This window comes from Chamaea fasciata, unplaced genomic scaffold (genome assembly GCF_029207755.1).
Source record: "Chamaea fasciata isolate MVZ Bird 193981 ecotype frontalis unplaced genomic scaffold, bChaFas1.0.hap1 SCAF_6, whole genome shotgun sequence".
Classification (NCBI taxonomy): domain Eukaryota; kingdom Metazoa; phylum Chordata; class Aves; order Passeriformes; family Sylviidae; genus Chamaea; species Chamaea fasciata.
In genome coordinates this window covers 46,686,915-46,700,006 of record NW_027094091.1, presented here as the reverse complement: position 1 = coordinate 46,700,006, position 13,092 = coordinate 46,686,915, and the positions used below count along the sequence as shown (strand labels likewise).

The window sequence follows — 13,092 nt, the reverse complement described above, 5'->3', positions numbered from 1 at the left end:
TCACATTTTCTGAGGGCACCAATATGACTACCTATATATCTATCTCATAGCACTGGTCCATGACTTTTCACATTTTCTCCAATAGTAGCCTCAATCTCTGCTACTTGCTGAGGGAAGTTGAATTTGACATTAGCTCAAGAGGCTTCACACCAGAGCACTGGCCCATTACCCTTACCTTTGTTCCTGGTAGCCCTGGCAACCCAGGTTCTCCTTGTGGACCAATGAAACCTGGTTCACCCTTTAAAAATACAATATGAGAGGATTACTCATTTGGCAGTACACAATTACAGAAATACAAGTTTATTTTGGGTAATATTTTCCCCTGTACCGCTTGCAGCTCTCCAGCTGTGATTTAACAGTTATACAGAATCACTTTTTGTCACAGGTAACTTTCATCAGCATAAATTCCTGTAGCAAGCCCCCACACAGCAGATGAGATGCAAATGAAGCAGAAGGGGTCAAACATGGGGTTTATGAGGTTAAGGAGTGTTAATATGCAACCTGGTCTGCAATGTAACACATCAAACTAATATCCAAGCAAGTCTGCAGGCAGAGGAGAGAACTAAGTGTTCCTAAATTTAAAAAGGGACAGTTCATTTCAGTCATGTGTTTTGAGGTGGTTTCCTATTGCAGCATTGAATAGATGAGCAGAAATGGTATGTGACAAAGCAGTAACAAATGGAGATGGTACTGTTGTGATGTCTTACATCTCCTTTCAAGTCAGAGACTTGCAGTATCATGGTGCTTTCCCTCCTCATTCTGACAGTAAAATACTTCAGTTCTTTGTGCCCAGACAACTTCTCTGGCTGTGAACAGCTGGGAATGAGCCACAGCTCTCCTCATGCCCTCTCTGTTCTGCCCCTTTCCTTCCCATTCATTTGTACAAACAGGACAGACAAATAGCAAGAATCAAGCAGAGTTGCAGCAGAAGCAGCACTGAGCAGAAGAGTAAGGCCATGTTTTATTACCTATCTCCATGCCTGAGGAGAGACAAAGCAAGATTATTAAGCCATATGCTTTCCTTCAAAAACTCTCATGAATAAGGCTTTCTGCTATTTAATCGTGCAGTTTTTTCAGATATATTTGAATGAAGAAGATATATCCACAAGCTATTGAAAATTTTAATTCAGTTATGTAACCCAATTAATATTTATTTATTAGCCTTTTAGCAATATCCCTGAACTTAATGACTAAAAATTACCCTTTAAATACCTCTTAAAATAGCTAAAAGACAGATAGATCATAATCTCGTAGTGATATCATTACTGATAATATACAGAGACAGTGCATATGAGCAGCTGAATAATGTTCCTCTTCATCTCTCCCCCTCTTTAGAAAGAAAGGTATGCTGCACATGGTGAGTAAATTAGGAAGTATTCTTGCACATTCATCTGTGCTCTCATCAGCAATCCGTCATTAACAGTTCAAAGCCAAAGAAATCTTCCCTGTGGTTATATCAAGGATGACAGCAAGCTCCCAGAGACTTCCATTTAGATTATAAAAAAATACAAGTAAATAATGAGCTTTCTCACATGAAGTTCCAGCTGGCCATGGTTCAAAATATGGTAAAGAAATAAACTGAGACAAACATGTCACAGAGAAGCATGTGGGGTTTTTCTCTTGTAAGAAAAAAAAACAACTTAAAGAGTTTATATAAGTCTGTATATTAGTACACACCAGCAAGAGTAACATAAGGCTGTCCCTGCAGATGGAAGAACTTTGATGTCCGTAAATGAAGAACAAAACAGCTTCAATGATTTATTTAGAATGAGAGGGTACTCAATAGCCCCATGTTGTTTTAATACTGAATTTGCCCAGGCTAATTTTTTGGTCAGCTTATTAAGACTTCAAGCAGAAAAAATATGCTGTGACTACATGATCCTTTTCATGGATAGTGGTACAGCTTAGAAGTGTCACTCAAAGGTTAATGTAGTTTTTGAGTCAAATTCTTCTCTTTGCTCAGGACTATACCAGTTGCATACCACAAGAAAACTGGCCAAAGTCCAAGAAGAAGTCCCACCTTCCCCCAAAACATCTAAAGAGAGAAGAAAAAGATGCCTTGCAAAAGCTAGTGGACTGATGATGGAATAAACCAGTGGCTTAATTAGCATAAGTAGTATCCAGGTTTTAGACGGCACAGAGCTTTAAAATGCTTTGAAATGTGGAGTGGAAGAGGTGGTGTGTTAGCAGGGACCAGGAACTGACGAGGTGAGCAGCAGCTCTGCTGGGAAAGATGCAGCAGTTATGGTGGATGCCAAGCTGAACATGATCCAACAGTGTATTCTTATCACACATGAAACAAACTGCAGTAGTTAAAACCTGGCTGCATTAAGAAACTGCAATTCACCCTCTATCCAGTGCTAGAGAGGATAAGTAGATTAAAAACCAGATCTGATTTGCCATCTACTAAGCTTCTAAGTAAAAAGACAACGTGTTTGAATTATTTGAAACTAAGCCATGTCTTCCCTAATATTTCAAATCTCTTGAGTGCAACCACAGCATAAGACATTAAGTAAAATGTTCATTGGGTGTACTTCTGCATCCTGCCCTAATATTGATGATACCATGCTTTATGCTATCTTTTATGCCACTCAGATAGCAAAAAACAACCAAATGAAAAAGGAATCTATCAAAATTGGCACTGCCAGTGTTGTGTGAAATGTAAAGAAAACAGTTTCCTTTCAGTAAGCCATGCTGGTGTCCTGGTTATGCAAAGGCAAGGGAAAGACCCTGATGATTAGTCTATGACACAAACAAGATTCCAGAGCTGTACAGGAATGTGGTTAGAAAATTCAGAACTAAGGGCTTTAGCTTTTTTTGTAAATATATGACATGCTTGATTTAGCCGGCACATAGCTGCAGGAAAGCAAGAGTTAAGGCTTGCTTGGGAGGGCACTGTGGTTTGACAACATTGCAGCTCTGGTTCTTAAGCTCACTGAAGCACCTGCTTTTCTTAAGTCTCTTGCTTAAATGAACTCAGAATTTGTTCTAACTACCATGAAATGCTGAGAGGAACGCAAGGGATCAGAGTAACTAAGACTAATAATACTTTTCCAAATATCTCACTACAACTTCTTACAACAAAATCGAAGTTTTATCCAGTTAGAATGTACAGCAATCTTCTTTGCCTGCTAAAGCCAGGGCAGGGAACACAAGATCTGTAATATTGTAACCTGAAGTACTATTTGGCAGCTGTATAAAAAGCCACCAGCAAACGATGACTCTGTCACACATTTTAGTTTAACTCTTTGGTATGGTTATGAAATCACTGCTTAGAAACCACCACATTGCACATGATGTCAACGAGGCAAATTTCAGCATTCAAACTTCATCTACTGTTAGACTTGGAGCAATTTGTATTAATCACAACACAGGCAGCTTAGTATTAAAAAAAAAAAGAAAAACAAGCTTGTGAATTTCTTCCAGTCTACATAACTGACGTGTTATGATACTAAGAGTAATTTTTAGTGCCTTTATATGTTAATATTTTAAGAGACTACCTCCATGCATGCCCATTTTCATTCTAAAGTATTTGCCGACTGTGGAAATACTAGTGGGTCAGATATCAAATTATATACTACCACTGAAAAACATTTTTAATGTTTATTTCTTCTATTACATTTCTTGTAACAGTCTAAAGCAGAAAAGAGCCCTAAAACGCTGTAAACCTGGTGTAATGTGAGCTCAATTAGAATTTAGTATTAAAAAGTCACTTTGTAATTTACTTCAGAGAATAGTCAGATTTTTATGAGGATTATTATCTAGACATAATTAGAACTGGTTTTCATGATAATCAAAGCTTTTATGTGCTGAAGCAGAGACTAGCTTTGATATTAGAGGTTAACCCTAAGAAGCACATTAGTTCACTGTCACTGTCATCTTTAAGTTTTACAAAACCCAGAATTGCCTAAAACTTGGACTTTTGCTTAATAAAGGTAGAGCAGTTGAAACACCATTTTCACTGCTGGTTTCTGTTTTAAACATCACTGATTTGGGAAATGTTTACTAAAAATGCAGTTCTAATACCATATTTGGTCAGAATTAGCCTCCATTGCACAGATGGGACACACACCACCATCATTATTTGAAACTTTGTTCTCACAGACACACCTAGTCCTCTCCCAGTGCCTGAAATACAGAGAACAGCAGTTGATGGGTACACTGTTTTCCCAAAGAAGGTTCTCCCTCCTTTAATCCTTCTCCTAATGACTATACCACACGTTTTCCCATCCAGATCAATGAATGCCTAAAAAAGAAACCTGTGCTGCAGAAAGGCATCCAAACCACAACTTTCCTATAACAATGAAATAAATTCTCTTCTATTTCTGAAACTACCATCCTACCTCCAAGTCTCATGGTTACCTTACTGTATTCCAGCTACATCAGATTATTACAGTATTTTCTCTGTGCTACAGTAATGTGACTAAACCAACCTTTAGACCATGAATTTGAAAGCAAACTGTAATTTCAATCCTTATTCTTATCTAATGCTATGCAGTAGAATTAGCCAGAGAAATTTAGATGTCTAATTCTGACCTTTATTACATCGTTCACTGGTCCTGAAATATTTTGTTCAATGTCGCCCGCGACACTGAACAAAATATTGTCGTCCCAAGACCGTGGAAGTTCTGTGCCTGGGCTGACCGGCAGGTCTGTACCAAGGCAGGACACACAACACCACCTTTCCCTGGCATTCTCTTGGAAATCCAAATGTACCAAGGCCAAGACTCCTGTGTGCACACCTTCGAGTTGGCATACCACGTCAAAGCATCCTGAATTTCTGTGGAGGATTCTGGAAAGGGGGATGCACCCCACCTTTTCCATTAACAGAAAACCTAGCTGAGTGGGCTGGAGGAAAACCACAACCATGCTTGAAAACAGCTTTGGACAGGCTTGGAGATGCCAAACTCCTGCCTGCAGGTCCAGTGGACCTCCAAAATTTCCTGTTTAGCATGGGCCAGCATGCAAATTCTTCGCGAGTCACAGATTTGGAAGACCCCAAAGCTCCTTTCTGACAAGGACTGATGTGGAAGGATCCTCATCTGAATCACATCAAGAGACCAGCGACTGTCTTGAGTGTTATCCTGGCCCACTTTTGAGCATACTTAAAACAAACAGTGTGATGCCCTTTCCTTGCCTAACTCTACCGAAACAATCCTGCAAAAGTGGGGATATATACACAAGAGCTATCAAAAGACCCCAAACTCAGATGCAAGACAATGTTGAGAACAGCTATGAAGCTGTAATAAATTTGATTTAGTTCATGGGTACCTGTGTTGCTTTTCCAGAAGCTGCCATCTGCTTCCTGTAAGACTTTGTTTTTGAGGTCTCTAAGCAAAATACTGCAACTCCTCCACTCTGGAGAGGAGCAAGGGCCAGATTCTCAGGACCCTGTAACAGAGCAATGGTCTATGGAGCTGTGCTTGCTCATGCCCTGCCTCTGTCTGCAGCACTCAGTTCCAGTGAAGCAATTTCTCAGAACTCAGCTGGCCTTAGACTATACAAGTTAGAGAGTACTTTGTCATGGCAAAGGGCATTAGAGGGACTTTATATATAGCCTGGTGTCCATGGGAATTTTCCTCTCAGGACGTCTACAGTATACAGCTCCTAAGAAGGAAATTAACAAGGTACAAGGAAATCTGATTTAAAAACAAACAAACAAACAAACAAACAAACAAACAAACAAACCAACCCACACCAAAAAACCCCCAACCCTAAACCCATTTTATAAGGTCTTTCTTAAGGCTTTCATATCACTTTAGAATTGGCTCCAGAAATTTCCACTTAAAACAGGTTGTCTGGCTCACTCATCGCATTTGAAACAGTATCTTTACTCCCTAATCGTTCTCTAAACTTAGAAAAACAATTGTGGTTTAGAATTTCCAAATGCGTATTTAGACTTTATGATTCATTTGGAGTTAGGGAAGTAAAACCTGGCTAAACAACCTGGCTGGAACCCTGAGGTTTCACAACAAGCCTCACTTTGTATGACATATATAGCTTTTTAGTGAGCCTAATTTTCTTCTTGCTTTTAAGTTCTGTCTGCTTAGAAAGTATGTTGCTTTGGGAGAGTGATATCAGAACCAGTAATGATTCTGATTAATTCTGCATTCATTAATCACATAAGGGACTTCTCACTTTTAAGGCTAATTGTAATTCAAGTCAGCATGGTAACTATTTTTGAGGATAGAATAAAAACTCTTGTTGTAATGAGCACCTAATTTTTAATTCTTTTTTATGACCAAAATGCTAAATGATGAAGAGTTTGGCCCCAAATTGTTTCTGTAAAAAAAGACTTACTTACATGACAAATCTAAGGAATTTTGTTGCTCTTCTGAAAGGCAAGGAGCTTCATTGCACGTCCTCATTTCTAACCTTTTAAAATTTGTATTTGAGAAGTAATTTCAGATGACTGATGTCAAGTCTTCTTTGTAAATGACAAAATACTTGATTTCTGAATACAGTATGGTGTTGGATTCTGACATTATTCAACTGCTTTCAAAATTTTTCATTTACCCTTTTTTTTTTTTTTTTTGGTAACGTGAAAAATTAAGCCATACTATAAAACATATGCTGTGAAGTAGTTCTTATAAGCTCAATCTTCCAGCTATTAATAAATTTGGAGGAAAAAACATTCTGTGTTTCAGTTCCTTATGTTTCAGCTTTTTCCAGGACAGAAAATAAGAGATTTGGAGGATATAGTTTCTAAGAAATTAATAAGAATTTGAAGAATTTATCTTGAAGAACACCCAAGTAAGCACCCCAGACACACACATACCATCCAATGTTAATAATTATTTTATTTTATGGCCTTGATTCTCAAAATCAGTTCTGGGAAATTACATGTCTACCCTATGCAACTGCCATAACATATGGAAAGCAGACACCTAGGAATCAATGAACAAAGCTAGATGTGTATTATACAGATACATGTTTGTATATCTGCTTCCATTATGGAAAGTGAATACTCAAAACACATTGCACAGTCATGCAATGTATTTTACCTACCAATGCACAGAGAAATTTCTGAAATCCAGCCCACCAAAGGTGGGTACTAAGTCCTATGTTTTCAGATCAGTTCCCATTTACACACAGAACCTGCAGAGAAGGGGAGTGAGAGAGAAAGAGAAATGGAGACCCCGCAGGTTTCCTGTTAACACTATCAAGGAATAAAAACAAGAAGAGGAATGGAAATACAGAAAAGGAAAAATGCATTAGGAAAATGTGAACAGCCCTCCTAAGAACTCCTGGGAGAACGGGGGAATTTACCAAACTTTCCTATAGGTGGTAAGTGGCATTGACTCCAAACCAAAATGCTTTGAACTACTATTCACTTCAGATTTCCTTTCATTTTGCTGCCAGATGGTAAGAGCAGGACTTAAACATACAAGCTTCAACAACAGTTGCTCTCTTTTCTACAAGACTTTAAACAGGAGACTAACTTCTATGTATCCAGCTGGAAAGTTCTCTCTCATTTCCTCCAAAGTTTTACTTTTCTAACAGAACTAACTGGTTGAAAGTAGGATCAAGTCTTCTAGACCTTAAAAAAATACGCTCTGTGGAGCAGAGAGTCTTTTAGTCTTTAGAGGGTAAGATCTCTGAGTAGTTAAAAAAAAATTAGGTACAGGAAAAATCAGAACTGCTTTTGGTTTCACAAAAAGAAAAAAGGATATAAAACTGATTCAGATTCCCATATCCTTATCCAGGTTTTCTGAAACCTTGCTCAGGCACAGTCCCAGGGAAGTCAATCCAAAGTAATTGTATAGAAAGATGCGAGACACTGCATACTGGCAACTCTATTGAATCAGCCACTTCCACTGAATTTTGAAACAGAGAAGACTTTGCATACTTCCCAAAAGCAGAAGGGCTAAGCAGCCTTTCTCTTCTCATGTCAAACCACTCAACTGCTCAGTTTTCTTGAACGTGATAATTTATATGTGCTTGTGAGCTTCAGTTCAGTATTTGTTTTAAAAACAGAGGGACAAATGCCAGAAATACCACAAAAAATCTAGATCCTGCAAAAAAGTGCTGTTACTGAGAAGAGGCTTGTGTTTTGTGAACGCTTCTCACTGCAGTGAAGAAATTGAGGCCTGTACAGGCCAAATTCCAGAAAATGCATGCAAGAGATTTGAGAGATGTCTGACATTACAGTGAATGAGGGCATGAATGATTTCCATTACAGTAAGCAAGTGCTGCTTTGTAGGTATCTTCCTGCAAAAGTTATGAGGTAGAACGGATCTATGAAGTTTGTGTTTCACAGACAGGCTTCTGTGTCTGCTTGGCATCGGCTGGGGGATAGTAGAGCGATGAGTTAATATTCTTAGTTTAGGGGAACACATTCAGGGCTCATTAAGTTTCCAGCCATTCCTAAACAGCAACAGGTGCTTGAGAAATGTTTCTCCAGTATGTCACAGACAGCTTCTTCACTGTCTTGGAAATAACTGACTGCGCTTGTGTTTCCTCCATAGCACCAACCGATAAAGGAGGAGGGAACGAAAAGGAACAGGAAGAACTCCCAAAACATCCACATGTGCACAGGGAATGGGTCTACAAAAGTAACTAATAAAATACCCTGCAGCATACCCTGAATTCAGATATGACACTTGCATGTCTGTCCAATGTTGCCACTCATTCAGACTGCAGTATCACATTCAGCCAAGTCCTTCCAGGTTCCCAGGAACATTGATTCAATACATTAAACAGCATTACAAGAAGCTGAAAGTTTCTCAGTGATTAGTATTCATTACTCCTTTATGTGTGTTGAAGCACAGAGGACTGAATGTCTTGGGAAGCTTGTTTAACCATGGGAAGAAAGACGAGTTGTAGCTGGAGAGATCTGTCAACTGCCTGGCACATCATTTGTGTTCGCACAGGTTGGTTTAGCGTTTGTGAAGAGTGCTGTGCATGTGCAGAGTTACCTAAAACATTTCATAATACAGCCTGCCATTGTAGAGAAACATTCACAAGGAAGAAATTTTAAGTTCAACTAACAGATTTAAGAAAAAGGAGACTTGATATTTAACATTTAAGAACTACATCCAGGAATTTTCACTGTGTAGAATAAACCTGTATCTTGATTTTTTCCTTACCTCTCACAAAGTTTGGAAAAAGCCTGAAAAATCTCTGCCAACAGCTACTGGGCTGGCATGCATGAGAATGGTATAATCTGTTCGTGGAAAAATTTTCCTTATGGAAACTTATATTTTGTAACAAGTTTTTAGATGCTGCAATGACATTGTCAGAGATTTCTGCTGTGTCTTTGATGTTACACCATTACTGCACATCACTATTAAGATAGAATAGCAAACACATATCTTGGAGAGTTTTATAAAGTCCACATGGGAGCAGAACCCAAAATTGTAACAAACAACGAGGAGAGGAAGGAGAGGAAGGAGAGGAAGGAGAGGAAGGAGAGGAAGGAGAGGAAGGAGAGGAAGGAGAGGAAGGAGAGGAAGGAGAGGAAGGAGAGGAAGGAGAGGAAGGAGAGGAAGGAGAGGAAGGAGAGGAAGGAAGGAAGGAAGGAAGGAAGGAAGGAAGGAAGGAAGGAAGGAAGGAAGGAAGGAAGGAAGGAAGGAATCACTGCTCCAAGTAAGATTCCTCTTGGTTTTGTACAAGATGACAGAATCAACTGATTCCAAGTCCAGACAACTGAGTTTCCTCCATGCTCAAGTTTCTCATCCTGCCACTGCTATTTCAAAGTAGCTTTTGATCAACACCAGATCACTGGAAATTTGTTTCTCCATGAGATAACACTGATGTTGTTTTTGGAAATCAATGTAATGATCTTACCATGGTGGTACATAAATCTTTGCTAAAAGGGAGGGTGAGAAAAGGGGTGAAACTACTACTTTTCCTTTGCTGATGAGTGCCCATATTCCTAACTCCAGCCATTCTCTGGTTTCTGCCACCACTTCTCATACCACAGTCAGTCTCAGTGACTTAGAAGAATCTAGGGATTTTTTACTACAGACTGCTTAATAAAACAGAGCTTAACAAATGCCTTGTAATGTACAGCAACCATCCTGCAAGTCTGATGTGACCAGACATGCTTTGCCCTCTCCTGTGCACATTCTGCTTCCTTGCCACCATCCAGGTCACAGATAGCCACCTCAGTGCAGAATTTCACTAGATGAAATTTTTTCACTGAAACATCACCAGTCTCCCTCTGGACTGGATTTTAAACAGGAGAAAGTGTTTTCCTAAATGATTAATATTTGACCAAATTATTCCATTTTGCTCTGCAGGCAACTGCACTGTTTTTGTACCGTATCCAGTGAATCTGGAAACAAATTTTCACTGGGCAAAACTCCCACACTTCATCCGTTTTTCACTTCACATTTTGTCTTTCAGGTGATTCTGGAAGCTGCCCTTCTGAGTTATTCTTATTGCCAACAAATAATTTTCCCAGAGCAGCCACTCAGATGTAGACTTTTTTATTTACTGGCTATATGCAAGGACATGTGGTCTGCATGAACATGGAAATCCCAACGACCAGCCACAGCTCCAGTTACTTTTGGCAAGTGTCCCTGGGATGAGTGCCTCAGGCAAGAGCCCCACTGACCTCCAACTGAGCTACCCCTTTGCTCACTACTGAAGTAAACAGAATAGGGATTGCTGCCAAAGGCCCTTATAAAAATAGTTTTATCACACAAGACTCTTCTCCTTCATGATCTTCACTACTCAGTATGACATTTATTCTTCCAGAAAATGAACAACCTCCCCAGGAACTATATTTTGAGCTGTTACAACGCACAAAATTGAATACGCATATTCAATTTTTTCCCATAATTCACAGTAACACAAAAGGGATATTAGGCTTCAATACTGTGGCAATTCTCAGGTCCCTTGAGAAAATCACTTCAAATGTTACATTCCATGAGATAAATCCTGAATCCTACCTCAGTGGACAAGAGTTTAGTCTCTGACTTATCCTTCTTGTTATGGGGGAAATCCTAAAAACTTTCTCCTTGAGGCATACACAGGCCCATGTTGAAATGCAACGAAAAAGCTTCAAAGAGATTGTGTTTTCTGAAAGGACAGTCTTTGACACAAAGGAAAAGTAGCCCTTCTGATCTATGCTCACTCAGGATATGTGAATCTGCTCACTCTGTACAGAATTACACAGTTACAGCTCAACATGTGCAAGTGACTGCAGCTCCCAATGCAACCACTCATGCTAGAACTAAACCAACTATGTGTCTTTTGTATCAACTTATCTAAAGATTCCAGACAAACTGGAAACCAGGGACTAAACCAGGTATCATGTCAGGGACTGGAGCTAATACTGAATAGAAAATTATTAAAATATTTTCATTTGTCAGTGAAAGTCACTGCAGTGTAATGGAGCACAGAGTGTTTTTGTCAACTGAGCCAGGTCTCCACTGCCTGTGTATTACTAATGCAGCTCTCTGGCTGGGGGCTTGGTTAATTCAGTAGAATATTGCTACTGGAAAGCACACATAGAAGTGGAAACCAAGTAGAACTTTGATGACCAAACTTTTCCATGAAAGAAAAAAAATATTAAAACCTCTACTATTTTAGATTTTTAAAAGAAATAACTCGAATGTTCTGCCTCACATTTTAATGTGAGATATACTGTTTGCCTACACATAGACACTTAATCAATTTTCTATGTGAGACTTTTCTGTAAAACACCCCAGTTTAACACCAGAGACACAGAAAAACATGTAAGACAAGTACATTAAGTCCATTTGAGCCACATTCTTGCATTTCCCCCCCTTTGTGGTGTTCCCACCCAGTACAACAGGTACTACAGTTTATTTACCTTTATTCCAGGGAGTCCAGGAAGCCCAGGAAGGCCTGGTTCACCCTACACAGGAAAATTACATAATATTACAGACATTATCCAGTTACAGTAGCTATTTGTTGAATAGCCCTGTAAATTCTGCAGCAAGATAAAAGAGCACGAATGATTGCTAGTCAGCTCCAGCAGGATTGGTTTTTTTCAAAATGAGTGACTTAAATGTACAATCAGTAAGAGTCTTAGGTATCTTCTGGGGACCTCCAATGTGAAGATGACACACAGGCTGAAAATCCATGTCAGGAAAGCCAAATATGAATTCATACTAGCCTTCAGCAAAACAGAAGGAAACAAGCAGCACCGGTTCATTTTACACACCACCATTTAAGTTCCATACTTATGACAGATGTTTAATTCTGTTCCATTTTCAACTCTGAGCTAGATACTGTGCTGTGTGACTGTCTGATTTAGCTACAAAGCAAGTCAGTAGATCTTGGTTTAAATTTCACAATTCAGGCAGGATTATCTAATTATTATGGGCCATCAGTTTTATAGAGCTATCCACAGCATCATTTCAGAACTTGTTCTTTACCTGTGAATATACACAGTGTCATAAATGATAGAGGTAATGTAACCTTTTACTGCTTTACCCAGAAAAACCTTGCTTATTTAAAATTGCAATGGAAAGACCTATAGAACTCTGTTTGCAAGGTAATTTTGTAACAAGCACTGAAAACTGAATATATTCATTTTGGAATTAGTCTGAGACAAGAATGACAACATTCTCACAAATGGTCATTTTGAGATCTCAGCTAAATGGAAAGATGCTGTCTAGGGAAATAAAGACGATGAACAGAAAAAAAAGGAGCAATAACATGTGAATAGAACATTATTTTAAAAGACTGGGGATTTTATTTTAACACTGAGATGGATTCTAGCAGCACCTTGGATCTGAATATTCCCTGAACTTTCTGTAAGCTCAGGTTTGAACTCTGAAGCCAACTTTTACCTTCATAATGAATTGAACTATATTCCAGATTTTTTTGCACTCATGAGCTTTACAGAAATCCAGACTTCAATTCTGCGGTTTGGGTTGATACCTACAGGTTGTGCTATTAAAATATTTTATGTGCCTGTGTACACACATGCTTACATACATCCATACGCTCATGTACTCACGTGTATACACATACAAAAACCTAAAAAAACACCTAAAAACACCTAAACACACCTACACATAGTATAGGTGTTCATCAAACTGCACTACCCAGAGACACTCCTGTGAGGCAGAGATATTAAATAGACCTGAAATGCTCACAACAAAATTACGT

General features: G+C 38.9%; 1 protein-coding gene across 1 annotated transcript in view; it reads right to left on the bottom strand.

The window, feature by feature from the left end:
- The window catches only part of COL25A1 (collagen type XXV alpha 1 chain), a 298,968-nt gene that overhangs the window by 35,630 nt on the left and 250,246 nt on the right, over positions 1-13,092 (bottom strand). Inside the window, exons 18-19 of the mRNA XM_066186248.1 lie at positions 11,786-11,830; positions 176-238 (exon numbers count right to left, since the gene is read on the bottom strand). Coding sequence (XP_066042345.1) covers positions 176-238; positions 11,786-11,830 — 108 coding nt within the window. The remainder of the gene's footprint in view (positions 1-175; positions 239-11,785; positions 11,831-13,092) is intronic.